At 40.2% G+C, this 27,493-nt stretch overlaps 14 protein-coding genes across 14 annotated transcripts; 7 read left to right on the top strand and 7 right to left on the bottom strand. All coding sequences in view use genetic code 12, as the record gives it.

Moving 5' to 3' along the window:
- Nucleotides 1-418: 418 nt before the first annotated feature.
- On the top strand, nt 419-1,201 carry CTR1 (high-affinity Cu transporter; the record flags this gene model as incomplete). Its single annotated transcript, XM_051750185.1, has 1 exon — nt 419-1,201. One exon carries the CDS (start codon nt 419-421, stop codon nt 1,199-1,201), a length of 783 nt encoding a protein of 260 aa, XP_051610536.1.
- Nucleotides 1,202-1,296: 95 nt separating this feature from the next.
- Nucleotides 1,297-4,530, bottom strand: SEC8 (exocyst subunit; the record flags this gene model as incomplete). Its single annotated transcript, XM_051750184.1, has 1 exon — nt 1,297-4,530. One exon carries the CDS (start codon nt 4,528-4,530, stop codon nt 1,297-1,299), a length of 3,234 nt encoding a protein of 1,077 aa, XP_051610535.1.
- A 432-nt stretch (nt 4,531-4,962) lies between these two features.
- Nucleotides 4,963-8,091, top strand: KGF57_001019 (uncharacterized protein; the record flags this gene model as incomplete). Its single annotated transcript, XM_051750182.1, has 1 exon — nt 4,963-8,091. One exon carries the CDS (start codon nt 4,963-4,965, stop codon nt 8,089-8,091), a length of 3,129 nt encoding a protein of 1,042 aa, XP_051610534.1.
- A 71-nt stretch (nt 8,092-8,162) lies between these two features.
- KGF57_001018 (uncharacterized protein) lies at nt 8,163-9,014 on the bottom strand (the record flags this gene model as incomplete). The annotated part of the gene is made up of 1 exon (XM_051750181.1): nt 8,163-9,014. One exon carries the CDS (start codon nt 9,012-9,014, stop codon nt 8,163-8,165), a length of 852 nt encoding a protein of 283 aa, XP_051610533.1.
- A 902-nt stretch (nt 9,015-9,916) lies between these two features.
- PGK1 (phosphoglycerate kinase) lies at nt 9,917-11,170 on the top strand (the record flags this gene model as incomplete). The annotated part of the gene is made up of 1 exon (XM_051750180.1): nt 9,917-11,170. One exon carries the CDS (start codon nt 9,917-9,919, stop codon nt 11,168-11,170), a length of 1,254 nt encoding a protein of 417 aa, XP_051610532.1.
- Nucleotides 11,171-11,316: 146 nt separating this feature from the next.
- On the bottom strand, nt 11,317-13,269 carry FAT1 (long-chain fatty acid transporter; the record flags this gene model as incomplete). The annotated part of the gene is made up of 1 exon (XM_051750179.1): nt 11,317-13,269. The coding sequence occupies one exon, from the start codon at nt 13,267-13,269 to the stop codon at nt 11,317-11,319; it is 1,953 nt and encodes a 650-aa protein (XP_051610531.1).
- Nucleotides 13,270-14,266: 997 nt separating this feature from the next.
- KGF57_001015 (uncharacterized protein) lies at nt 14,267-16,024 on the bottom strand (the record flags this gene model as incomplete). Its single annotated transcript, XM_051750178.1, has 1 exon — nt 14,267-16,024. The coding sequence occupies one exon, from the start codon at nt 16,022-16,024 to the stop codon at nt 14,267-14,269; it is 1,758 nt and encodes a 585-aa protein (XP_051610530.1).
- A 312-nt stretch (nt 16,025-16,336) lies between these two features.
- On the top strand, nt 16,337-17,770 carry COX15 (Cox15p; the record flags this gene model as incomplete). The annotated part of the gene is made up of 1 exon (XM_051750177.1): nt 16,337-17,770. The coding sequence occupies one exon, from the start codon at nt 16,337-16,339 to the stop codon at nt 17,768-17,770; it is 1,434 nt and encodes a 477-aa protein (XP_051610529.1).
- Nucleotides 17,771-17,880: 110 nt separating this feature from the next.
- On the bottom strand, nt 17,881-19,782 carry KGF57_001013 (uncharacterized protein; the record flags this gene model as incomplete). The annotated part of the gene is made up of 1 exon (XM_051750176.1): nt 17,881-19,782. One exon carries the CDS (start codon nt 19,780-19,782, stop codon nt 17,881-17,883), a length of 1,902 nt encoding a protein of 633 aa, XP_051610528.1.
- An 878-nt stretch (nt 19,783-20,660) lies between these two features.
- Nucleotides 20,661-21,530, top strand: KGF57_001012 (RNA polymerase II subunit B1 CTD phosphatase; the record flags this gene model as incomplete). Its single annotated transcript, XM_051750175.1, has 1 exon — nt 20,661-21,530. One exon carries the CDS (start codon nt 20,661-20,663, stop codon nt 21,528-21,530), a length of 870 nt encoding a protein of 289 aa, XP_051610527.1.
- A 66-nt stretch (nt 21,531-21,596) lies between these two features.
- On the bottom strand, nt 21,597-23,156 carry KGF57_001011 (uncharacterized protein; the record flags this gene model as incomplete). The annotated part of the gene is made up of 1 exon (XM_051750174.1): nt 21,597-23,156. One exon carries the CDS (start codon nt 23,154-23,156, stop codon nt 21,597-21,599), a length of 1,560 nt encoding a protein of 519 aa, XP_051610526.1.
- A 212-nt stretch (nt 23,157-23,368) lies between these two features.
- Nucleotides 23,369-23,917, top strand: KGF57_001010 (uncharacterized protein; the record flags this gene model as incomplete). The annotated part of the gene is made up of 1 exon (XM_051750173.1): nt 23,369-23,917. One exon carries the CDS (start codon nt 23,369-23,371, stop codon nt 23,915-23,917), a length of 549 nt encoding a protein of 182 aa, XP_051610525.1.
- Nucleotides 23,918-24,055: 138 nt separating this feature from the next.
- On the bottom strand, nt 24,056-25,830 carry CDC14 (phosphoprotein phosphatase; the record flags this gene model as incomplete). Its single annotated transcript, XM_051750171.1, has 2 exons — nt 24,056-25,713; nt 25,785-25,830. 2 exons carry the CDS (start codon nt 25,828-25,830, stop codon nt 24,056-24,058), a joined length of 1,704 nt encoding a protein of 567 aa, XP_051610524.1.
- Nucleotides 25,831-26,242: 412 nt separating this feature from the next.
- Nucleotides 26,243-26,884, top strand: KGF57_001008 (uncharacterized protein; the record flags this gene model as incomplete). The annotated part of the gene is made up of 4 exons (XM_051750170.1): nt 26,243-26,245; nt 26,316-26,412; nt 26,491-26,749; nt 26,830-26,884. The coding sequence occupies 4 exons, from the start codon at nt 26,243-26,245 to the stop codon at nt 26,882-26,884; spliced, it is 414 nt and encodes a 137-aa protein (XP_051610523.1).
- Between the last annotated feature and the right edge of the window lie 609 nt (nt 26,885-27,493).

The following is a 27,493-nucleotide window of genomic DNA, read 5'->3' as shown; positions in this document are numbered from 1 at the left end:
GCAATCTCGGTTATCATATCCTAATTGGGAAGTACAGAAATTGCGCATAAAGCCGCACAAGCTTCCTCATTGGGAAGTGAAAAAACTGCTCAGTTTTAAATATCACCAAATGCACACACCAGCCAATAATGCACAGACAGAGTTGATTATACGTCTTACGCAAACCGTAAACCTTTATATAATATGTTTTTACTCTTCTTTTTAGTTCTCTCTTGATTGTGAGCAAATATCAACTGTATTAAACTGGTATACAGTTATTAACTCATTCACCACTTCACTTAATTAATTCACCAGGTGTATAAAAGAACTCAACTTATTCCTTCCTCAAAAGACAAAAGTATAATAACTATACACTCATAACAGCATAACAAAGATTTAAATCACAACAACTGCATTCATAAATCACAACAATTCAATCATGTACAAAAGACACGGTATGCACGACATGGGCTCATCGTCAATGGATATGGGATCAATGGCTTCTTCGACAATGAGTATGGCAATGGAAACAATGTCTAGTGCCATGAACAGTAGTAGCAGCAGTAGTGGAATGGGAGACATGGATCACATGGGAGGAGATGACAGCATGAGTCATATGGCTGGTATGCATATGTACTTTACCAGAGAATTCAAGGACTATCCAGTCATTTTCAAGAGTTTGTCCGCATCCACCAAAGGCGAGGCGTTTGGTATATTTATATTGCTATTCTTTGCTGCCTTTTTTGCCAGATTTTTGGAATTTGTTAGAAACTATTTGGAAGAAGTTGTATGGCAGAATAAGAATTATAGTGAGTTTGAAGCTGGTGTTGTTAATCATGGAGCTAATTTGCATGCTTCACCTACGGCTCAAGCTGGCGTAGTGACTACTGGCAGAGCAGGCGCATGCGCAGGCGCAACAAGTGTGGATGATGAAAGTATGGACAAGAACGTCTCCAATGATGACGTGATTGTTCAATCACAGGAATCACAATCGTTGAATCGCAATCTACCCATTGCTAGCACCATAATGAGAGATGCTATACGGTTGGTTTTATGTATTGTTCCCGACTTGTTTGGATACACATTGATGTTAGCCGCAATGACGTTTACATTGACATATTTCTTTGCTGTTGTTATTGGCTCAGGAGTGGGAAGATTTGTTAGTGAAAGATTGATGGAAAAGTTTAGAATAAAGCGTACCCCTCCAAGAAACTGTTGCTAGAAAATGGGGGTCACATGTATATAGATCTAAAAGAAAGAACAAAAAATTTCAAACAAAAAAGTTAATACACCAACCAGTGCTTCTTCTTTTCTCTTTTATTCTATGATTTCATTTATTTTCTTGATCAAGTCCTCATACTTGTCCTTATTGAACTGAGAACCGTTTCCATCGGCCAATTTCTCACTGTATATCAACCTAGCAAGATTATGGTATTGCGGTTTGGTATACTCTGATCTCTTGGACTTGATGCGATTCAACAAACTAAACTCATTCAAGGTAAACATTTCAAAATATAAGGATGACTTTGCAAAATCTATTGCTTGTGGTGTTGCCGACAAACTTCTCAAAATTTGTTGCAATGTTGAAATATTTAACAACACTCGTTTAATACCATTGCTATTAATTTTGCGAACCTTGAATGAACCTTGAATCATTGCGTCATTAAGGAATTGACTGAAACCGACAAATATGCTGTCTTTGTCTTCTGCTCTCAAAGCCTTTGTCAAACTAGTGTCAATTGCAAATATCTCCTGATTGAATTGGACAACGTACGGGTCAGCATCACCCGGTTCAGTTGTGGGTACCCAATCCATCACATTGAATGATAGCGTAAGATAATGGATTGCTTTGCTTCTCAATTCATACCTCAAGGCTAGCAACGTTTGATCACGAATACTTTCGAAATTGGAAATCACCTCCTTAAACGCAATCATCTTTTCCGAACTTAAAGCAAGAAGGATATTATTCCTGGTTATATCAGATGCATCGGTTGTAATGTCGATCGAAGGGCGGCCATTTTCCAAGAATGACCAATTGTACCTTAGTCTTTCAACTGGCGACACAACAACACCATTGTTTCCGTCTTCGCCAACTGCATAGTTTGATTGTTTCTGAACCAATGCTAACCATGTCAAAATCCACGACGTCGTCAACAATAAATGAACAACTTGCGCAAAAGTATCCCTGTCCAAAAGATTATCTTTATTTACCACAATTTTGTCAGTTTCCCGAAGCAACATTCCACTTTCGGACGTTACAAAGTTGGCAAACTCGGTACTGTTTTTCTCATTGAGCGAAAGTATAATGGTTCCACTTACATGCGTCAACGATTTTTGTGTCATCCATTTGCTAATTTGCAGAGCCGGTCTTCCCATGGCACTGGCACCTCCACTCGATAGCAAGTCTTTGAATAGTTTTGTATACTCATTGGCAAAACTTTCCAATATTTGCAAAACAGTATCAGAAATATCTTCTCTATAGGTTAACGAGGTATTCAAAATAAGACAGAGCTCCAAAAACAACTTCTTGAAATTCAATGCATTCTCATAAATGACAATTGTTGATTCGTTACCAACACGAGAATCCTCAAGAAGTTCCAAGTCTGTATTTTGATTCAATGTGATGACGTCAAGCTTCAATCCCGAAGGCTCACTTGTGTACGCAGTAGTATATGTCCCACCAACCTGGTCGCTGAAGACCATCTCGATGGCAGCTTTGAAATAAGTCAAAAAGGAGGACTTCATAAAATTTTTGAAAAAATCAAAGGCAAGATCATCGGTACTGTTCTTTTTCATTTGGAAATTGGAGAGAACTCGATGAGACCCTTCGACAAAAATCAATAATGGTTCCAACACAATCCTCATATTGAACAAGTTCTTTGGAGTCAATACCTCCACTTGTGTATTAAAAGATTCGTCTTCAAAGTAAGGCGTTTGCATAGTGAGAAGATCTTCATCGTTTGTATCATCAATGTGAAATCCAGGGAAAATATCACCAAGAGTATCTTGAAGCTCTTGTGCAGATTTGGTGCTACTCCAATCCACATTTTCAAACTGAAACAACTTCCTTTTCTGCAATGCTTTGCTAACCTTTCTGTTGTCTGTTTTATCAACCAAACCGGATCCAGAATCAAGGGGTCCGTCATCATAGATATAACTCACGATCAAGTTCAGTAATTCTTTCTTTGTCGAATTCCATACTCGCAACACATTCTTGGAAACCACCCCTGCTGATGGGGGCATGTTTGCAACCAGCCCTGGCCTCAAAATAGAAGTAATGCCATCAATGATCTTGTACTTTTGGAATGATAGTAGGTATCTTATTGTGATTGACCCAAAAAGCTCTTGAAGAATAACCACTGCAGAATCACTAAAGTTTTTGTGTGCCATTACATCGAGTAATGAGTCTTGTTCAAAATTTTGAATCTTGTTGAGTTTCGAAAGGGCATACCCATTCCTCAGCTTCACCTCCTCGGTCACTCTATTGACCAAGCCATGTAGCTCCAGTTGGTTGGACTCAATCAATGTTTCAACTACTTGGTTTAGGTTGCCCAACTTCTGAGCAGTCGCCAAAAGCTGGTACATGTAGTAGAAGCTTTCATTCGATGTATTTTTTTTTAAGTAAATGGTATGGTCGATGGCCCCATCGTTCTTCAAACTATTCGCATGTAACTCTGGTAACTGATCATTCAAAAATTCACTAACGGGACCCGAAAAGTGATCAACGACCTCCAAGATATCCAAATTGGCGGAATTGTGCACGTACTGTTCCAAATTTTCCAGTCTCAACAATGTTTTAAAAGATGCCATTTGTGGACTTGTAGAGTCAATTATTGACTGCCATAATGAGACTCCAGTATTCGATATTGAGCTGTTGTTTTTCAAGTATATTTCATTCTGCAACTCATCAATAATCATATCATACAACTTGTTCGATTGTTCGTCGAGGTAGGCCCTTATATCACCCATGGCAGGTAGAGACCACAAATTATAATTTTCCGCAATTTTACACCCATTTGAAATAACATCAAACACCTCGTGAAGCTTTTTCTCATTAGTCAATTGCTCCACTTGGTCAGGGATTTTGTTCAACTGTTGCATGGCATCAATTATGTCAATCAGTTCGGCATATTTTCCAGAAGTTTCGGATAACTCTGCCAATACGGCGCTCCTGTCATGAATCTCCTTGTTTGATTTTTGTAGAAAGTCTTTGATACCTTCTGAGTCTTGTTGTGACTTGTCCAATGTTGACAACAACAGATGATACGACCCTATACTGTTGTTGAACAATTCATAATGCTCATGAACAACACGCCGCAAAGCCCCTTCTGTGGATTTCTTTAGTCTTTGAAACTCATCTTGTCTATGTGCCAATCCTACTGAACTGTCGTCCAATAACGAAATTGCCAATTCTATGGGGTTGGCATCGTCTTCCAATATACGAGGCCAATCGTACCTTACTGTACTATAGATCTCTTTTAATACGGTGACGGATTCGTCCTTGGCACTCTCATGCTGAGGAATGCTGTATGACACTCTTCTCCTCGACATTTGATTTCGAGTGATTAATGTAGGTCAACACCTGTACTGTCAATGGATGATGGAGAAAAACTGAAGAAATTTATGGTGTAGGAGAGTAGGTAGCGTCTACAGTAGAGTTACAGGATATGTATTGAAAAACATATACAGCAGCAGTCACTGGTTTATGTGAAGCTTATCTCAATCTGTTTCTAGATATGGAAAAATAGAGGTTGTATGCAATTACGACTCCAGCATTCGCAAGAGTAATTATATTCGAACCAAAGAAGCATCAAGATTCACAATATTTCAGCCTTTCAAAAAATTAGAACAGAACGCGTCGTATATCGGAGAAGTAGAATTTGAAATCAGAAAAGGGTTTGCTTACTACACAACCTAAACGCATATATACTCGCTTTCGTGGGTCATTCAATTTCATCAAGTGGAATATAGGACAACTGTGCTATGGACAAAAAAGTTCCCGTGAATCAAGATCCGGGGGGTTTCTTACAAGTGTCCCACCCGCATCGGCAGCAGCAAGGAAACACCAATCAACAGACACCTCCCAGTGGTACAAATGTGCCGTTGAACCACGAACTGGACATGGTTTCATTCAGAACTCCTACTCAGTGTAATGGAAATACATACATTCGGCAGGATAATGTCGTGCCACATCCCTCTAGTAACAATTTGCCAGCTACTGGTGCTCCACCATACGTCAATACACCGCAACTTCACACATGGTATCCACAGACTCAACGAAGCAATTGGAGCCACCAATCTCCTTCACACGGGCCATTTGATGCAAATGACGCATGTGGAAGTATACCAATTCCAAGGCAATCCCAGCATAACCAAAGCTCGAGCTCTCCAATCATAAATGTACATATACACAAATATTATGTCGAAAACGCACAGTCACCGTCTAACCTCCAACCAATGACTGGGGCGCAGTTTAACAATTATACTCAGTCTTCATTTAAAAGTCAATCATCGAGCATAGCTCAACACAGCACGCCGCAAAGACATCTCAATCACATGCAAAACTCTTTCCGCCGAAATAGTAACCCATCATCAGGTAACATTCGTGAACCTCGTTTGTTTGTCAGCAGTGAAACTAGTACCCCGTGTCATAATAGAACCGACTTACCACCTGGAGAATCCGATGGCGAGGGGGAAGGATACCAAGCTCGCTTCAATGCTAATAACGTCAACTCGGTTCAAATTCGAGAGCTGACAAGCTCAACACCCCAGCCTAATAGCATCCCAGTTTCCAATCGCATTGAACAGCTACCCAGCAGTCCACTTCCAACAAATATGAACAACCCCTCAAGTCCCACAAATACAAGCTCAGCGACACCCATTGCAGCTTCAAAACTCTCGACAAAGAAGAGGAAATTCAAGATGTCAATGGCGGATGTAGAGAGTACAATTGGCGACTGGAGTGGTAAACCAAAGCCCATTACATTGAAGAGTGCAGTTGTTCAGGGTCAGGGTCAAAACGCTTTGGAAAACAGACTAGATACCGCCAGCACAAAAACCAATTCGAGAGTTACCGAGCTGAAAGCAGACCAGACACATAGTAGACTTACAGCTGCGGCATCTGAGCCGGGATTGACCCGTATGAATCCGGATGCAGATAACCCACCATCATTACATTCAACAAGCCATACAACACCTGCGGTGCAACCTGCTCTAAATACGAGGATACATGACTCACAGACCACGAAGAGCACTACAGAAAACCGCAGACCGACTCAGACAAACAAAGATACTTTACAGGTCACGAACAGTCAGCCCTTCAGTCAAATAAGTAGCAAACAAAAACCTACTTCTTCATTGCCTCAGCATTCAACTGCCCAGAATCGGCAAACAGTTGTTATAGAACTATCTGATGACGAATCAGATACCAAACCTGCAAAACTTCTACCGCCACCGGTGGCTCCAAAAAGTTCCATAATTATTATTGACAGTGATGACGAAGACGAGAATGAGCCGGTGAAACCAGCATCAAACCAAAGCCCCAAGATTGATACTGCTGCGAACACATCGTTGATATCGTCCCCTATCCAAGTAAGACCTAGACCGGATTTAAAAGATACATCCGACCCAATTGTCGATTCTTCCTTTTCGTTTTCCAAAGCCGGGTTCAAGCCAGTAGAAGAAGTACCAGAACTTCCTAAAGCTGACCCAAAATCTTCAGCAATCGACGTATCAAGAGAGGCTTCAGATGTTGATATCGATGTACCCGAGATGCCAGATTTCATACTGTGGTCCAGCTCTGATGGAGAGGAAAATAAACTCGATATTGCTTTAACTTCCACCAAGGCTACAACCATATCAGGAACAAGAAGGCCCACCTTGAAGGTTGCAAACTCGCTGCAGCGTCCAAAAGATGGTGCCACGAATGTCATCCAAAAGTCAGCTTGCAAGAGTAATAGCTCCGCTAGCTTAGGCCAAGCCACGCAAAATAACCTTGCTAGCAGATCCAAATCCGTACCGGATTCCCGGTTTTCAGGGCCCGTCACTGAATCATCATTGCATTCCATCAAGAGGTCGAATACTAGCCAGGATGGTGATGTTTCCGTATCCAAGAAGGCAAGAAGGTCAAAAACAGATAGTTTGCTAGAGGAATTACCCAAAATCGACAATTTTGAATACAGTTACAAGGAATTGCAAGAGGCAAACCGGGTGAACAGAAAGAAGGAGGAGTTGCATGCCGAGATGGAAATATACATCAGTCTGAAACCGTATAGTGTTTTGAAAGAGTTCACTGAGGACTTTAAACTGAATGTTGCCACATTTGAACTGGAGGTGCCCGTGGTGTATTGGAAGAGAAATGTCAAGGCTGAGTATATAAAGGAGAAGGATTATTTTATCCCCGTTGCTGCGAAAAAGGTTGTACAGCAGACGTTTGTCATATATTATTTGGCGCAAGATTTCATGGATAAGCTAATTTCAAATAAACTTGGAGATGATGTGAGAACTGCCACTGAGCAAATGTGGGCAATTTCGAATCACGATTATCATGTAATCCTTATGGTTGAAGGGTATGACCAATTGATCAAAAAAATCAAAGCGTACATACAACGGCAATTTAGATCGCAAGTGTTGAATGGCGAAGAACAAGCACGTAAGAAGAAGGATGATGAGTTATTTTCCAAGTTTCCTGAGCCAACAGAGATTGCTAAGTTGTTCAACAAAGCTCAGTTGGACTTAAAGATCAACATTTACCCCGTTCGTTCACGGCAAGAGGGGGTAATGTGGTTGAATTCGTTCACGTATACCATTGGTTCGTCATTGTACGACAAGTATGAGAGAAATCAGAAATTGGCAAATTTGGGTGTTGTTCGGTCCGGAAGTGATACCAAAGCAACTTTTTTGCAATCGATTCAGCATTTCCCACGTATGACGCATTCAAAAGCTCAGATTTTGGAGTCGTCTTATGGATCAATGCACCTGATTTATTCAAAGTTTCGCACTTCTGGTACATTGGGTAAGGATTCACTCGGGAGAAATGTTGTGCCTCCTACAGTTGATTCTACGATGTTGAATTTTTTCACCTCCGATGACCCAGACAAGGCAATCACATAAAGGTCTGAAAAGAAAACATGTACGCCATCTATAGAAGGTTCTTAGAGATAGAAAAAAAAAAAAAAAGGTATTTATTTCTTAGTTGCTTGTTTTGCTCTATTGAGATCGTCAATATTGATCTTGTCACTTAGTCCCTCAACCACTTGAATTCCCCTATCCACTTCAAAAGTCTCTTCTTCAGAAAAATCATATCTCAAGCGATGCAACTCAGAAATTATATTCAATGCCTTGTCCACCAAGTTTGTATTTGAGTCCAAATTCAATACTGAAGCGAGATAGTGAACCAACTTGGACTTTTTAAACCGACTTTCTACATCATTGTCCAATCCATTGCTCAATATTGACGAAACTAGCGACAAGACCCTCAAGTCGAATTTGGAATCTTTCGAATCGAGCTTAACCAAGTCCCAACCAGAAGATTCATCAAACTGCTTGTAACCAGGCTTGTAGTTTCTAATGTACGAAGAAATAGCATAAAGCGCTTTGTTTTGCAAAGCTTTATTTGTCCCATTGCCAGCAATCTTGACCAAGTCTTGCAACGCATTAGTTTTCTCAAAATCTTCTTGTGATTTAGGGTTGTTTTGTACAGCGGTGCCAATGATCCCACCAACAATTATTCTCAAATCATCAGGCACGTCATTATTCAATAAATCAACGAGCGGGTGCCACAATCCCAAATTCTCTATATTATTTGCATTATCCATGTTTTCAATCAACATTTCGAAATTTTCCAATGCAATCTCTTTATCCTTGAGTTCGACTTTGGGGTTGTGGGCAATCGCGATGCTCTCCTTCATTAACGCGACTTCATCGGGGCCTCCAAATAGTTGGTTTAGTAATTTGGGATCTGGCTCTCCAATTTTAGCCAATGCCTCTTTGTCGCCAGCTTGTTGCGCGATGGACCAGTGTAATAATTTGTCCATGATGTAGGTGTATGATGAATTGGGTTAGAAGGATGGATAGTGAGTTCTTCCTTCTCTTTGTGCAGGGAGGGGGGGCGAATTTATAAGTCTCACTGATAAAAAGAAGGCAAAGAAGTATCTTGTCTCTTTGCTGAATTCGAGAAGCTTCTGATGGCTTCTGGTAGCCTTTTTGTGTCGCATCTCCAAAAACATTAAGTTTTCCAAAATTTGCGACACGACATTGACCAGATTTTGCAAGTGACGTAAAGCATTGAATCTTGTCAAAAGTGGACTTTTCTACTAGGTGAAACTTCGACTACGTAAAAAAGATGGATACAACGACGGGTTAATTGAAGAGGCTCTGTTTGTGCTCTTACTGCTCCAATTGCGCAAAGGGTACACTTATGATATTACTTGCAGCATATATGGTGTAGTGGTTATTGCTAAAAATTGACGGATTATTGAAACCCGGGGAAACCAATAATAAAATGTTGATCTTTGTGTTATTTTAGTCACATGGAACTCGCAATTGACTTCAGATGCTAACATGTGTGATTGAAGACACTGATTATCAGTCTCATGGGTTCCCTGTCAGCCGAGTTAAACTGCGATACTCAATGACGAGTAGAGAGATAGCAATATACTGAAGAATATTATACTACCTGACGTGTAGCTCCAAAATTCAACGAAGCAAAAATAAGTTTCTCTCTCGCCCGTAATCCCTTATTTACCCGAATCAAACAAATAAAAAAATTTCATATGGAGAGTTGATGATATATAAATATATCCCCCAATTGGATTATTTTTCAACTCAATTCTTCTTTTACTTCTTTTCTTTTTGGATGAACATTAGTTCAATTGCAAAAAGAATATCATTATCAATTCGCAAGAACAACAACAACAACAACAACAACAACAGTAGAATGTCATTATCTAACAAATTGTCAGTTAAAGACTTGGACGTCACTGGTAAAAGAGTCTTTATCAGAGTTGACTTCAATGTTCCATTGGATGGTAAAACAATCACCAACAATCAAAGAATTGTTGCTGCTTTGCCAACTATCAAATACGTTGAAGAGCACAAGCCAAAGGCAATCATCTTGGCTTCTCATTTGGGAAGACCAAATGGTGAGAAGAACGACAAGTACTCTCTTAAACCAGTTGCCGCTGAATTAGAGAAATTATTGGGTAAGAAGGTGACTTTCTTGGACGATTGTGTAGGTCCAGAAGTTGAAAAAGCTGTCAATTCCGCTTCCAGTGGTGAGATCTTTTTGTTGGAAAACTTGCGTTTCCACGCTGAAGAAGAAGGCTCACACAAGGATAAGGATGGTAAAAAGGTTAAAGCTGACCCAGAAGCCGTCAAGAAATTTAGAGATCAATTGTCATCATTGGCGGATGTCTACGTCAATGATGCGTTTGGAACTGCCCACAGAGCCCACTCTTCAATGGTTGGTGTCGAAGTACCACAAAGAGCTGCTGGTTTCTTGATGTCCAAGGAATTGGAATATTTTGCTAAGGCATTGGAGAACCCAGCTAGACCATTCTTGGCTATCTTGGGTGGTGCCAAAGTTTCCGACAAGATCAAGTTGATTGATAACTTGTTGGACAAGGTGGACTTGTTGATCATTGGTGGTGGTATGGCCTTTACTTTCAAAAAGGTTTTGGACAACATGGCCATTGGTAACTCTCTTTTCGATGAAGATGGAGCCAAGAATGTCAAGGATTTGGTTGCCAAGGCCAAGAAGAACAATGTTGAGATCATCTTGCCTGTGGATTTCATCACTGCTGACAAGTTTGACAAGGATGCTAAAGTTGGCGAAGCTGACGATAAGGACGGCATTCCAGAAAACTGGATGGGTCTTGATTGCGGTCCAAAATCAAGAAAGTTGTTTGACGATGCTGTTGCCAAGGCCAAGACTATCGTTTGGAACGGTCCACCAGGTGTTTTTGAATTTGACAATTTTGCCGGAGGTACCAAGAACTTGTTGGATGCTGCTGTCAAGTCAGCTGAAAATGGAAACATTGTCATCATTGGTGGTGGTGATACTGCTACTGTTGCCAAGAAATACAATGCTGTTGACAAATTGTCTCACGTTTCCACTGGTGGTGGTGCTTCCTTGGAATTGTTGGAAGGTAAGGAATTGCCAGGTGTAGTTGCTCTTTCCAACAAAAACTAAAGTGTATAAGAGTTAAGAACCAGTTTTAGTAACTATCCAAAAAAAAAAAGTAAAAAGTAAAAAAAAAAAAAAAGATAAAACCGTTCCTTTACGTCAAGAGTCTAAATAGTATATCAAAAACTGTGCATTATTGTAAAATTGCACATCTATAACTTGGCCTTGCCAGCACAGATTGTAGCCCAATCAGCTTCTGTCAATTCGGTGTACTTGTTTCCATTCAACCAATAGATAAGTTCATCACCATTATCTCCCTTTGGCAATTTCTGCTTCTTGTATTGATTCTTGGGGACTTTATGGTTATGTGAAGCTTCAATAGATCCGAGCTTGATGAAAGCCGGTTGGGCATAACTAGGCAATGCCTTTTTCGAGTGGTCGTAAATCAGCTTCAATACTTGTGCATGGTCCAATTCATCCTTGGGTTCAATAACGGCAAAGCAAGCTCTACCTTCGTGATTTGGAACTTGTACACCAACAACGACAGATTGTTTGATAGCACCCGAGCCCATCAACTCATTCTCAACCTCGGAAGCAGAAACGTTTTCCGATTTCCAGCGGAAAGTGTCACCCAACCTATCAACAAAGTAGAATAATCCATCCTCATCCATTTTCAACAAATCGCCAGATCTGTACCAAGCATCACCTTTTTTGAAAACATCAAACATGATCTTCCCACTAGTAGCCTTTTTGTTTCCATAATAACCTTGGAACGATTTACTCACATCTTGTGGGTTCATAATTCTCATCAACAACTCGCCAGGTTGATTGTAGTTTGCCTCTTCATGAAATCCGGTCTTTGGGTTCTTCCACATTTCATTTTCATCTTCTGGGTCCATCTTGACCAATTTTTGTTGTGTGTTGAGCAACAACGTAATCAAAGAACCATACTTTCTACATGCTCCCTTTCCATATTCTCCAAATTGGATGTTTGTAGTAGCAATAGGTGACTCAGTGGCAGCATAAAACTCTCCAACACCTTTAATGTGGAATCTGTTTTTGAACTCAGTCCAGATATCACGTCTTAACCCATTTCCATAAGCAATGGTCACATTGTGTCTTTGCTGGTCTGGATGAGGTGGAGAATTCAACAAATAACGACAAACTTCTCCCACATATTGAACATGAGTGGCTCCAACTAATCTAGCTTGAGTCCAGAAGGAGGTTGCAGAAAACTTTTGTGCTATGGAAACACACCCACCATTCAACAAAGTGGGACAAAGTCCCAACATGGCGGCAGTTGAGTGATATAATGGCATAGCCGTTAAAACATTCGAATCGCTGCCAACTTGCATGATGTATCCAAAAAACACAGAAGCCATGAAAGCTTTCCTCCAAGACATAATACCAGCTTTTGGTAAACCGGTTGTACCAGAAGTATAAATCAATGCACAAGCACTGGAATCGGTATCCTCGGGTCTTCTAGTCTCATCTTTAGCTCTATACTTTGGTGTCGACTTCGATTGCAACCTGTCAAACAACGCAAATTCATCAAGGTAGTGCAACTTGACATTTGGTAACTCTTCGTGTATCAACTGTTCAGTGTCTCTAATTGGGCCAGCACAATCAGGATCAATGAATACTTGACTAACATCAGCAATCTTGAGACAATGAACCAAAGGCTTATCCTTGGTGTTGAAGTTTAAAAATGCCGGCAAAGCACCAATGTTCCACAATGCCAACCACAAGACAATAAACAATGGTTTATTCATACAATCCACTCCAATAGTTTGGTTTGGCGTGACGCCATACTCATTCTTCAATATGTGAGAAAATCTCAAAACCATATTGTACAACTCTTTATACGTGTATTCTTCAACTTCAAATTGATCATCGAGAATTTTGAATCCTTCAGCATCGGTCTTGACAGGAGGAGGATTCTTTTTAGGTCTGGGGAACGCCAAGGCTTTGTTATCTTTGTATTTTCGTGCAGCATCTTCAAAGTAGTACCAGTAGGAAGCTTTACCTCTCAGTGATTTCCACAAGTACGGTAAGGCATTGGCAACAACTTTTCCCGCCAATTTGACGTCATCCTTGATCAAGTATTTAGCTTCCAACAACTGGCTCCCAAGTATTGCTGCTGCTGCTATTTCAAGTCCTGACATTCTAAAGTAGTGTTATTTCGAATTATAGGTCAAGAGTCTATTCGATAAAGCAAGAATAGTGGTTATCAGTGGAGAAGTGTAAAAAGAAAAAAGAAAAAATATCGTTGGCCCTTGTGCCTGTGTATTTATATGGGATATATATATATATACATATACATATATATGACGGGACGTTTTTTATTTTTTTTTTTTTTTTTTTGATGCACAAAGATGAGATACACACTACTTATGAGAATATATTTTCTTGTTTCTCTCTTTATTTCATCAGTGTGACATTTTTGCTACAAAGACCATCATCAATTTCATGAGAGGGTTTGTAGAGATGGGCAGAGAGAAGAACAATCAAAAAGCTTGGAGAATTTTATCAGTTTAAGCAGAAGATGATGTTGCATATCTCTTTGGATGGAAGATGAAGTCGATTGGTTGAACAAAGATGTGCCATGATATCTTCCTTGGTTATGGTTCTCTCTCTCTCTCTCTCTCTTTTACCATATTAAGCAAGTGACAGGATTTTCTCGTGCTGTTCTTCTTCTTTTCTCCGCATCTCACATCAACCAAAACAAAAATGGTGAAAAAAAATAAAATAAAAAAAATTGAAACCCAATTTTTTCTTGTGATATTTTAAGTCGAGGTCCTACTATTAACTCTTTAGCTTAGCATTGGTGGCGGGAAGGGTGTTTTACGTTGTATCTTGCTTCTGCCAACCCTCAGAAGGATAAGCACAGAGGCTTGCTAGTGTAAACTTTGAAGCGCCACTAATAGGATACTCTTGTGATTAGCAATGGTTTATGTTTTCACATGTGCGCGACGAAATTAAATGAACCGAGTATAAATGCAAACGCCTTTCTTACACAAAACCAACCCACTTTCACATGTAGCGGGACAATTTGCAACAAGAATACAGTAGTAGCTCTAGTTGAGCGGATTCAATGATAGCTACCGGAAGCAAAAAAAAAAAAACCAAAAAAAACCAAAAAGAAACACCAGTTTATCAGCCTTAGTACTCGCTTTTCCCTTCCTGAACAAAGAGACGCTCAGTGTATTCGCTCGATAATGGCAAACTTGATGGCGATGGTATATGGTTTTCGCTATTTAGTATTTCCAATTGCCAAATTTCGGCATCCTTGCTACACTCAAGAATAATACCAAGTATCTCCTTTGCTCTTTTGTGAATAGGATCCAGTTCGGGGGTGTTCAAGAATCCCTTCTTGAGCAAAGTTTTTAATTCGAAATTGGAGTCTTTGAGATAAACGTTAATGCAACAGTTTCTGTGACTCGTAACCAAAAGCTTTGTCATTTCGTAAAAGAATAACTTTGTCCGGTTGTTTGACGCAGCTTCGGAAGCTCTTGCAATTAAAGGCAAGATCTGAATGTAGTCATTGCAAGCACTTTTCTTGATGAGCTCACGAATAACAAGACCCAACTTCAACTCATTTTCCTTGGCAATATCCTCTGGTAAGGCAGAAGCTGTTTTAAACCCCAAAAACACATTAAACAAAAGATGAAGAATTGACATTTGTGACTGAACAGTGGGTGACCGTCCATTCCATTTTGTAAACTGTTGCACCAAGCTCAACTTGGTTCCATTTTGAACCTGATACCTGGCATGTGACCAGCAATATGTCAACAAGCACTCCACAAACAAAACGGTGAGTGTCGCACTACAATATGACCATAAATCAAAGAGAGCACAAGTATGGACCAAGTCTTCAATGCAAGTGGTAAATGATCCCAAATAAAGATTTGGATTTTCAAAAAATTCCCTTTGTTTGCCAAGTGACACTAGCTTGAGAGCAGCAAGTAATTTCTCAGTCTTCAACTCCGGATCATTCAAAACTTTCAGAATCTCCATAAGAGCTTTGTTGGCCTCCCATGAGTGTTGAAATCTTGTTGCCGGAAAGTTCACTGGACATTTAACCAACTGCGAAATCGGAATTTTTTGCACACCACAGGACGAAGACTTTCGAATAACTTCCAGGCTCAACTTAAATGTGTTTAGATTTTGCAATTCATCCATGGTGTACCGGATCTTGCCATCTTTGATTGAAGAGCCCAATGGAGTTGAGCCGCCAATTGCATACTTGCTAATCGACTTGTCACTGAATCCACTGACGTGATCTTTTTCCCTTCTCTCGGAACCTGCAATATCCATACTTATGGCTGCACTTGTGAGATCATATTTTTGTTGTAATCCCCATTCACGATTTTGGGCTGTCAGTGTGTCATTGGCAAATTTCGTAAGTCCAGACTCATCTTTTACAATAGCTGGTGCCTTGTTGTTTTGTATAACTTTTTCCAAGCTTAACAAGTCGTCCGGCTCAATGGCAGCGGCAATCTTCTTCTCCTCGTAAACACCACTGCTTGTAAACGAGTTCTCATGTTTGAGTTCACTGTTATTTGCTGAGTCTTCTTTTGCCTTTTGGAACAAGAAGTATTCCCTGATAGTAAAAGCAAGTACTGAAGACACAATAAGCACCACGATCAATGTCATGAGAATGTAAAATGCACGAGCAATTATGGGATTTTCGAAAGCGGCCAGCGGTGAAACTGAAACAAAATGATGATTATTGTGGTTCATTGTGTTGTCTTGAACCCCTAGATTTAGATAAGCTTGATCATGGTGTTTGTAAATGTATTGAGGCTCCTTTACAGAAAGTTTGATGAATTCTAGATTAGGAGAACCACCACGCCTCTGACTCCTTCTTTGGAGAAACTGCTGATAGTGATCGATCTTTGCTTTAACCGGGTCTTGCATCTGTTGTTGACTAATAACTGATTGGGTGATGACTGGGCAGGTGTGAAGAAGCAACACAGGGTAAGACCGCTTGCAATGCTATAGTTTCAATTGCCTTGCATGGTTCAATTATTACAACCAAATGTGTTTCACTTTGTTTTTGGCTGCTAAAATTGTAATAATATGTGTGTATGGATGTGTTTGTTCAGTGCTCACCAAATCTCAACTTTGATGAATTGTAATATACATCCAACAGACATCAGATGATATGATTTTTCTCTTTTTTTTTTTTGCAATTTCACAAAGGGGCACAACTTACGATTGGCATGAACCATGTTTCATAAAGCTAGCATACAGTTTGCAAGGGCAGGACTTGGGAAAGGGGTTCCTTCTATGCGTTTGTCATCCATGTTTTCAACGCGCTCAAAGGTAGTCCCATCACTAGCCAAGCAATACCAGACAAAATTCACTGTTCCGTATAATCACACATTTGGAGTCAAGAGATCGTATACCACTGCGTCGTCTACCTTCAATCCAACTTCCAAAGTCGTGCATGCTGCTGCAAAGCCCAACCCCGACATTGTTCCTCCAAAGTCTGTTGGGTACTGGTTAGTTGGCACGTCAACTTTGATCTTTGGGATTGTAGTGTTGGGTGGTCTCACAAGACTTACCGAATCAGGTCTTTCCATCACTGAATGGAAACCAGTTACCGGGTCAATTCCTCCATTGAACGAACAAGACTGGATAGACGAATTTACAAAATACAAAGACTCTCCCGAGTTCAAGCAATTGAATTCGCACATTACATTAGAAGAGTTCAAATTCATCTTTTTCATGGAATGGAGCCATAGACTAGTTGGAAGATGCATTGGTCTTTTCCTTATACTCCCAGCAATTGCATTTTACGCTCGCAACAAGTTTACACCAAGACTTACGAGAAGAGTAATTGGACTAACCGGTTTATTAGGTCTCCAAGGAGCGATTGGGTGGTGGATGGTCAAGTCAGGGTTGGACGAAGAGCAATTGGCTGAGAGAAACTCCAAGCCAACTGTGTCACAATACAGATTAACTACTCATTTGGGAGCTGCATTCTTGATGTATCTTGCAGTATTGTACACTGCATTTGAAGTTTTAAATGAAAACAAATTGCTCACCATGATCAAGAAAGGTAAAGGGCAAGCGGTGGAAACAATTCTTGGTCAGCTTCAGAACCCGGCATTGAAAAATACTAGAGTGATGGCGTTGGGTTTGTTGGTTTTGACATTTATTACAGCCATGTCCGGTGGTATGGTTGCTGGGTTGGATGCCGGTTTGATCTACAATACTTTCCCCCACATGGGAGATGATTGGGTCCCCAGCAAAAATGAGCTTATGTCAGATGTTTTTGCACGCAAACTGGATAAATCAGACTTGGTGTGGAGAAATTGCTTAGAAAACCCAACTACCGTACAACTCATTCATCGTATATTCGCAACAACTACTTTCTTTGCTGTCTTGGGTGCACACATGTATGTCAATAAGAGGAAGGCAATAATTCCAAAGACGGCAAAGTCGATGATGCATGCAACAATGGGGTTTGTGACGTTGCAAGTTGCATTGGGTATTAGTACATTGATTTACCTTGTGCCTATACCTTTGGCAGCTGCCCATCAAGCTGGCGCCTTGGCGTTGTTGACAGCCGTGTTGGCCTTTTGTGCAAGATTGAAGAAACCCAGACCTGAATTTGCAAAGTATGCAAGAAGTTTAATAACAAAAAGAGCCATATGAGCTAGGAATGATGTACATGTAAATAAATAAGCATGCAAGTAACGTAGATTATGTATATAGAGATAATCATGTCATGTAAATAACGATTGAATAATGCATCCTGGTATTTATTACCATATTCGTTTACTCGACATTTCATACCGCATAACTTTAGACAATCTGTCATCTTCATTTTCACTCCATGGCAGTTCTTGCATCGCCCCAATTATCAACTGCCTGTTTCTTTTCTCTTCTGGAGTTTCAGGCACAACTTCACCAATGTCATACAAATATGCCCTAGTGCTGGGGTTTATGGTTGATGGTTCAGTGTTGGGCGATCCAGGAAGATAGTATTGCTCTACTGGAGAAGGCACAAATCCAGAATCATCGAATGACTCAAGAACCTTCTCTTTCGGAGAAGGTGTTTTTTCAACTTGCGTATCTACTGAAAGCGTGTGCTTGAGATCCACTGCGAGTGCTTTTTGGCGTGCCTTGTGTGACTCCACTGACTTGTTGGCAATTTTGAAAATGAACAATACCAAGACAATTCTAATTAGTAGCAAGGTCAAGATGGTTGCAGTGATAAAAACAAAACTCGTGAAAACGGTACGAATATTAGTCGAGCACTGGACGATAAAGATTTGCTTAAAATCACCAATTGTCATCCTTAAAAAGCAGACAGCAGACGCCAATAATGGCAATCCAATTCTGCGAGTTAAAACGATAAAATCGGTAAACTCGTGGTTTTTGCTGGACCCACTGGAACCTGCTTGAAATACTTGCAAGAAATCCAAACACGAAACGTACAAAAAATTGCGGTAAACACGGGGTTTTATCTTGTTGAATTTGGAAATGAAGCAATGTTTCAACCAATCAACGAAAATCTCACTTCCAATAACAACAACACCGGGGCCAAACACGGCACCTAGCCAAACATTCCATTTCTTCCAACTATCAGGTACAAGACCATGAGCTGTATTTAACTGCAACAAGTTTCTCACTGCTATTATACCCAACATCAAAGACAACTGGAACCGCTCCGATAGATCTGCCATTGTGATTTGAAACAAGCCCTCTCTATCCAACTTTTTAAAAACCGAACTTTTCAACTCGGCAAATTGGTTCGATAGTAGCAAGGTTAATAACGCATTGGAGTACGAGTTTGCTGCCACATTCAATGAAACACACTGGTAAATCAAAATGTATGCATGGAATGACAAGTAAAACACGGAAATCAAATAAAAGGTGATAAATCTGCCAACGTGTTCTAAAGGTGGCGTGTGTAGTAGAATGTTTAAAATGTCCTGACCAATAGAAGAGCATAGTTTCTCAGCCACTTCCAATACGCCAAACATGACATACAACTTGATATCCGCTTGACCCCTAACGTCATGGTACATTTTTGAGATATCCAACTTTCCGGAAAATAAGACAAACAAAGACAAGACAATTAGACTTAAAGTGATGACATCTTTTTTTATTGACTTCAATTGACGAGATAAGTTTTGCTTAGGGTTTTTAATGTACGAGATGATGCATCGAAGTGCCACTAGAATGATCTTTATAGGAGCTAGGGTGAACAAGGCAAGGAAAGAATTGAGACACACGAACAATCCAAAGATCATAAACTTTTCCAAATACCACGGTATTATAAACATATTCACCAACTCTTCGTATGATTGATTGACCCTCTGGTCAACTTTGGTGGTCGTGGTGTTTTCATTTTCAGGTCCTGACAACACACTGGGTAAATTTAGCTCCAATTGGACCAACTTGAACAAGGAAATACCATTTTTGTCACGATGTACTCCATTTAAACCAATTTTGGCGAAATACTCCGATACGGATTCACGAATCGACTGCAGTCGTGGTTTAGGCGACTGCTCATCTTTGAAAGTAACATGTTGCGATCCCGCTGTTGATTTAGTCCTGGATCTGCCACTCAGTTGAGCGGATTGGGACTTGCCTCTAGCTTTCTTGTGACTGGGTAGTAGTTTCCCATTCATGCCATTTGTCAGTCGGTGTTTGCCCATGGGGGTGACTGAATGAAAGACTTCTGCATCCACACTAATGTTTATGGTGATGCAATATCAATGTCTGAAAACATTTTGTGTGGCGGCTAAACGCGACATTGAAGAGATCAAATACGACACAGGGACAAGCAAACATTGCAGAAACTTTGTGGGTGATGCAGAGACGGTAAGCTGTCGTGGCAACAAAGCAAAGTGTAGTAACCTAACGGTATATGCCCTCGTTGATCGAGAGAAGCTATTATTAGAGGAAGCTAGAGGTATGACTACACAAGTAGTAAAGAAACATTGTCTCCACAACAAATAAGAGGTGGGGGAACGCAATTACAGTGTAGTTCTAAGAGGAAATGAATTCGCCTATCTTCAGGACCATTCATTTTACAACTGGTAGATTGTAACTCTAATCTAATTGTGGGTAGGTATGTAATTGCCCTCCACAATAAGCGCCGGAGATGAATTTCATTTTTTTTTTTTCTTTTTGGATGATAACGATGCGCTCAACATACACAGAGAGAAGGAGGAGGAGGTGGAGAGTATAAATAGTAGAATTTGATATGCCCACCCTTTTTCCCATCTCTTTTTCTTCTTTTTCTTCTTCTTCTTCTTCTTCTTCTTCTTCTTCTTTTTGGTAAACCCCATAGTTCGATTTCATGAGTCTACTACTACTGCTACGATTGAAATATAATACCATACATCTTTCGCATAGCAGAGTAATACATCTATAACAAATTGCTGACCAGAACACACACCCACACTCACACAAACACAAACACAAACACAAACATATACATTGAGAATTGGCATCTCGAAATCACACATTGACCCACCAACTCCCCCAATACTTTATTCATTTTTTTTTCTTTTGTCTTCTACTTGCAGCCATGGAGTTGATGACGATTGAAAAGTTTTTGCCATATTTGGAACCATACGCCAACAAGGAACTCTTGACACCGGCGGAATCATTGCAATTATCGCTTCTCATTACTGAATTGTTGGTTGATGATTATGTTGATTTTGCCTTGCTAAAATTCTTGTCACGATTCCTTACTCAACAATCATACGATGAGATTATTGAAGAACGGAATATCGAACACGAGTGCGGGTATGCCTTGTGCAACAACCAACCAAAACTGTTGGTGCGAAGGCTAAGTTTAAACAGTAATGGGACCACCACGGCGCTGATGTCTGATGCGGGAGCTTCAACAAAGTATCAGATTTATAATCGGAAGCCATCAATAATTTTGCCCAATACGTACAAGAGTCAGTATTGCTGCAAGGACCACTATCAAGCTAGTATATTTTATCGCAACCAGTTGTCGAATGAGGCTGTCTTTGCGAGAAAGGATATAATGGTTGTTCCTCCATTCCAAGGTGGTGCCAATTGGTATGAGAACTCAATTACGTTGTTAGAGGAAGTGATTGCTAAGCATAAGGAGTTGAAAGAGCAAGGTAAGACCATGGCTGAAGTGGTGGCGATGATGAATGGTCTCAGCATGAATGGGGATGAGATGAATGAAGATACAAACCAATTGATTAAGTTGATTGAAGATTTCGAAATCGTTGAAAGGGACGTTGACCACGAGCAGCAGCAGCATGGCCATCACCGTATCACACTTCGAGATGACATATCAGAACAAGCTATTGAAAGTGAGGACGAGGATGGCGGTGATGAAAAGAGTTCTAGCTTAGCGCATAACAATATCGAGGGCTACATCACTACAAACAAGAGCTTTGGCGGATACGTAGTGTAACTTAGTCATAGTCAATAGCAAATGTAACGAAGTTTCACGATTCAGAAAAAGAAGAGACAAAATTTATCAAAATCTATGTACAATTTTAGTCATAATTTCGTTAATGTTTTTGCGTAGTTCATTTCCAAATTCAAAGTATCGAAAGTCATTATCTCTCAAGAAATCACCTAGCATTTTACCACGTCCAATTCTCTCTTCAGCAGGGAACTTTTCAAAGGTTGCGCTCCTGGGCAAACTGTTTTTGAGAAGTGAGCAGCCTGGTGGAGTAACAACCTCACTATGTTTGAATACCCTGTTTTCTTTCAACAGATCAAGTAAATTGGTAAACCTCTCAACTTTATCTCTGTACCCTTCATCATATCGTTCCTGCAAGCTCTTCTGCAACTGAGACAAGTCCAATTTGGATTCTCTCAAAATGGAGTTATATTTTGCCTCAATTTCCTCACTCACAGTATCCAAATCCCGAGTCCAATCAAATTTTCCCAAATCAATTTCTTCATTGAAATCACCACCCGCTGCTCTCCGTCGCTCAATTTCACAAAAAAGTTGAAACACCTCTTCGCCCAACGCGAGTTTCTCATAGTATTCTCTCGGCTTCATTAGTTCCTCGGCTCCAAAACCTCGACTTCCTCGGATTGGGTAACTCCCATCTTTGCCCCTATTCTCCTCCTCCAATTCATGCGTTGCTCCCCATATTTTTCTAATACGAAACCACAACACTTGTTGACGTATTAAATAAGCCATTTGCTTTCGTCCAGGCTTATATTTGAAGGGCGACATCACATACGGTAATGGAACAGTTCCTGATTTATTTTCCTTGGCCGTTGCTCGATAAGGGCCTTTTTTGTTAACGATGGTCGTTATTTTCTCCATATGTAAATCATTCAAGTCGAAAGTAAGTCCTGGAATTATGATTGATTCGATATACTCTTTATCAAAAGATTTATCAACAATCTTTTGCGTCAGTCCCTTGATGACATGATGTGGGTCGTATTGGTCCCCACTGGTTTGCAACGTATCTGGCGTGTATGGTAAAAGATGAGGGTTGGGGATCTTGCCTGCATATTGTAGCTGATTCAAATATCGTAAGATTAATGATTGGCCATTCTTGGAAGCAGTTTCAAAACCCTTGGTAATGAATTGTTGTATACTCTCATCAGTTGACAAGTCTGGGATTGCAAGCTTGAGTTTGCCTCTTTTACGCGACATGGCAAGTGAGCTCTCCTTGCCCCTCAATGCTGTGATTCTTTTATCTTCCAACTCTTTGCGGTTCCGTAAAAAGGAACTTCTGCGTTGACTCCAATCAAAATAGTCCTTACGATGTTGATGCACACAATGCATGAGTTTGTCGATATTGCCGTTGCTTACAGCATCATCCAATGCATCATGAACCAAAATGCCCTTTACAAATGCTTGCGTCAATTGATACGTGTTGGTGTATCTCTTGGTAAATGCTTCATACATTCCCATTTTCAATTCCTCATACAAGATCGAGGCATCTGGTATATCTAGCTTCTTTAGTCGTTGTGAATTCCGAAGCAATTGCCTATATAGCTGAATCACCGATCGTAGATACTCGGGATGCTGTCTCAACTTGTTTACAGATTGTGTCAATGGGTTATTCATCGCGTCATTGCTGTGTTCTGGTTCATGCAGATGATCTTCAAACGTAGGAGCATTTCTTTTTTTCTTTTTTTTTTTTTTTATTTTTTTTTTCAAATTCCGTATTTGTTATCGCTGAAAGAGGTCCTTCCACACCACCATCAAACACGTCGTCTACTTACACTCCCTCTAACAAATGGTACGTACCAGCAACATTCTGCCCTTCTCGTATTCACATGATGATTGACCATAGTACTAACTCATTGCAACAGGCACCAAAGAAATCCAAACAAGCAACCTTAACAATCCTCAAGCTCAAACGGGTCAAACTAACATATATGCTCACCCTCACCACGATAACTTTGAACAATATACGTGATGAGCTAGCTGAGGCCATCAACAATTCTGGAGGCTTACCCGGAAGTCAAGATGATGAAAAGGGACTTGCTCAAAGAGCAAGGGAAGCTGAAGGTGGAGTGGAGGTAGAGCAAGATTTGATGGATGAAGATAGTATACCGGTACCGAAATCCGAGTTTGACGTCGTTGAGAGTGGCATTGGAAGTGGTGACAAAACTGTCACGGGAAGTAAAGATGTACAATTCGTTGATGCGGTGGAATTGAGTATTGCTGTTCCTCGAAACGCGTCTGCTCCGTATGACAATGAATGGATTGAGTTGACAGAGGGAAATATAGATGAGGTGGAGTTTAAAGATTACTGTATTTTGGCATTCAAAACATCTACTGATGACAAGTTTGAGATTGTTGAAGCTGCCTACGATGATTGAAACAAGAGACCAAGGGGACACATAACTTTTGTCAAGGGTATCAATGGTGGTCTATTTTTATAATTCTACAATACATAGTTTCAAGAACTGAAATATAGATGCTATGAAGGAGGCGGGGCTCAACGGTAAGCTCTGGCTTTACACTTTTTTCCCACTAATCTTCCTTACTCCCCCAGAATGCACTCTTGACCCCTGATTAGAGCCTCCACCACCCAGACTCACACGTGGTCGAGAAGAACGAGACTTTGTCATCCTCAATCCACCGTAGTTGTTAGTGGGAGAAGCCCCTGGCGACGACGACGACATTGTAGTACTAACTGTTCTCGTTGTGGTTGTGGTTGTAGTTTTGGTCATCAGTACCGGTTGTTGTTGTTGTTGTTGCTGCTGCTGCTGCTGTTGAGCCGAATTTGCCGATATGGACCGCAATACCCTCCATTCCGAGTTTCTATTCTGTGGCGTCAGTGTTTGTGTTGGTGAGCTCTTGATTACATCTTGCATTACGTTCTCATCGTCTGAATTGTTGATCATCTCAATGCTTGGGTTTTCTTGCTCTATATCATCCCCGGCATCTTCGAGGTACTTTCTTGGTTGTCCAGGAGCGTTTGAGGGGACGGCTGTTTGAATCTTCGATGCCAATGCGCTACTAATCTTGCGTCTTCTGATAGGAGTAGCTGAGAAGGATGAATCAACAACAAATGATGAGTTGAGTTGTAATTGATTTGAATGCTGTTCCATTTGAGCTTGCCTCTTGGCTTCCTTCATGCGTTTCTTGAAATCATCATATGAACACAAGGGGAACAAGTTTCCAATGAATTTGTCGGGTCTATTGTCCAAAATCATTGTGTGTCTCCAATCTCTAAAATAGTTCTGATTGAGGTATAGCCAGTGTTGTTGTGGACCGACAACCATACCTGGTCTCAACATCCTCATGTAAGCAATACACTCATTAGCAGTGAAACCATGTGTGTAGATCAAATGAGCCCCAATTAAACACCCAGTTCGTCCTAGACCAGCTTTGCAATGAACAGCAATCTTGCCTCCTCGATTTATGATGCATTCTGCAGCCCCAATAAATTTCTGGACATACTCGAGTGTTGGGCAAGTTCCGTCATCGAAGATCATGTCAATGTGTTGAATATTTCTCTTTGTAAACTCCTTTGTATCATAGAGATGCGAGTTCAATCTAACAACCAATTGAACATTGTTTTGCGTAAAATAATCCAAAACTTTTTTAAAAGGCTCATTAAGAGGTGCATGCTTCTTTTGTTGCGGTGATGCAAATGCAATAAAGTCTTTAGTTATAACATTGAAATCTCCTTGATCTACTCGTTCATATTGTTCATATTCTGCAAGGTCAAACGAAGTCAAGTCAATCATTCCTCTCTCTTTAGCTCTCCACATTCCATAAACAACATCCTGTATAGTGATTTCAAAATCGGCATTGGAATAACCAGCGTCTCTGAAACTGGCAAATGGAACTTCAAATTGAGCAATGGGTTGTAACACTTGATGAGGTGCCCATGATTGAACTAGAACCATATAGCAACACAACAAACAAGCTGCATTTGCTCGTTGTTTTGGGCAAGTTGAACTGTAAAACACCACTGCTTTGCCTTGATTGTCATCGTCATTCAAGACATTGTGCAACACAACAGCAAATCGATAGAGACAGCTGATGTTTAAAGGTCCGAAATCCAAATGGAATGCATTGTATGGTAAGTCATCTTCAATTGTGAAATATACCAACTCATTAGTGTCGGCTGGTGTATAATCAAAAGCACCCAAGTATATACGGTCTGGAAAGTGAGTGTTAGTAAAGATTATCCTGTTTTATAGTTGTTGTTGTTGTTGTCGCAGAGATACATACTCTTTAAGAACTCGATTAGAGGCACATTTGATTTGTTTCTACCCATTATTTCAATGCAGGTGACCTATTCTCAAAGTTGGTGATAATGTATGGTGGGGATTGAGTGGGGGGGGAGGGCTGTTGAAACTGAAGCAGTCTAGGTGATGGCTATGTACTAATGTGAAGCTGTCTAGTTTCTTCCTTCTACTACTGTTGATGGTATATTCATATATTTTTGATTACTGAAGAAGCGTCTTTTTCTCTTTTTGTTTACTTTGATTTGTTGTTTGTTTATGTTTACTCCCAATTGGGAAGATATACTGCCACTTGCACACGACCTATATCTTTTATTTCGTTTCTTGCTTGATTTGATTCATTGCGAAAATCATATACTCTCCTCAACGGGCGGCAAATTGATATTTATACATATACGTAGGTTGATAACTATCGTTTTGCACCCTTTGGATTAATAGCCTACAATGGTATGTTTTATTAGGACACATTATGTGTTGTTAAAGCGTCAAAGAAAATACTAACAATTTCCACCTACAGTCATCCAATCTCTACACATTTTCATCAGAAACTCTATCTGGATTGAAGAAGTTTCGGTTCGGAAGTTCGAGAGCCACACAACCACAAGCGGTCATATGTGAGTATAACCTTTTGCCCATTACATTGGGAAAATTGATATGCTCATAGTTACTAACAAAACCGTCTCTATCTCTAGATGAGATCGATAAAGAAACCAATGAAATCAAACAACAAGAAGTGGACGGTGACATAGATTCGATAGAGACATTAGTCGAAGAATTACCCGACAACAACCCAAGATTTATCGTCTTGTCTTATCCCATAAAGACGAAAGACGGTAGATTGCAATCACCATTGGTGATGTTGTATTGGATTCCACCAACATCGAATCAAGCCAACAAGATGTTATATGCAGGAGCAGTTGAACAGTTTAGAGACAAAGCTGGTGTATCAAAGTATGTATATTGAACCACACAGGATACGCATAATGAAGGAAGATTGTGTTCCAATGAAATATACTAACTAGATTGCATAGGTTAATCAAAATTGAAGATGAAGATGACTTTGACGACATTGAAGAGCAGCTATGAAAACCTATAATATATAGAAAAGATACACAAATAAAAAAAAAGGAAAAAAGTTTCTTTTTTTGACCCTTTTTCTCTTTCTTTTAATCTTTTCTGGAAAATATGGTAGGAATGCACATCTGACAACAAAACAAAATAATGTCTCCTTTCTTCTCCCACACTGCACATTAGGTAGTGAGGCGAGTAACCAGCAAAATACTACAGGCCGGCACATGAAGACATGCTGAACCTGTTTTATCATTTCAGTTCACCACCAGTAAGGGAGGCGCAACCATCCGAAGCGGCTAATCTTGCAGCTGAATCCTCAAAATTGAAACCACCCTCCGAATGGTATAAAATAATACAAATTTAAGTGTACACAAAGCACAGCTATTTCCGAACCACCCCGCCCGCCTGCTTCTTTTATCTACTTTACCTAACAAATATGATAGTCCTGTAGTGTAAAGTATTGGTACTTGCTTTCACTCCTTTCAAATCTAACCCCATGTTTTGCTATTGTGTTCATTGACGTCATTTCAAATGCATGTTCAGTGAAGTTATGCTTCTTTTGTAAAAATCCTATAATAGTATTTAACGAGAGTTGAAGAATCCATCAACAAACAAGAGCAGCAT

This window comes from Candida theae (genome assembly GCF_024610275.1).
Source record: "Candida theae strain CBS 12239 chromosome Unknown scaffold10, whole genome shotgun sequence".
NCBI classification, from domain to species: domain Eukaryota; kingdom Fungi; phylum Ascomycota; class Pichiomycetes; order Serinales; family Debaryomycetaceae; genus Lodderomyces; species Lodderomyces theae.
This window is presented reverse-complemented; position numbering and strand designations above follow the sequence as displayed.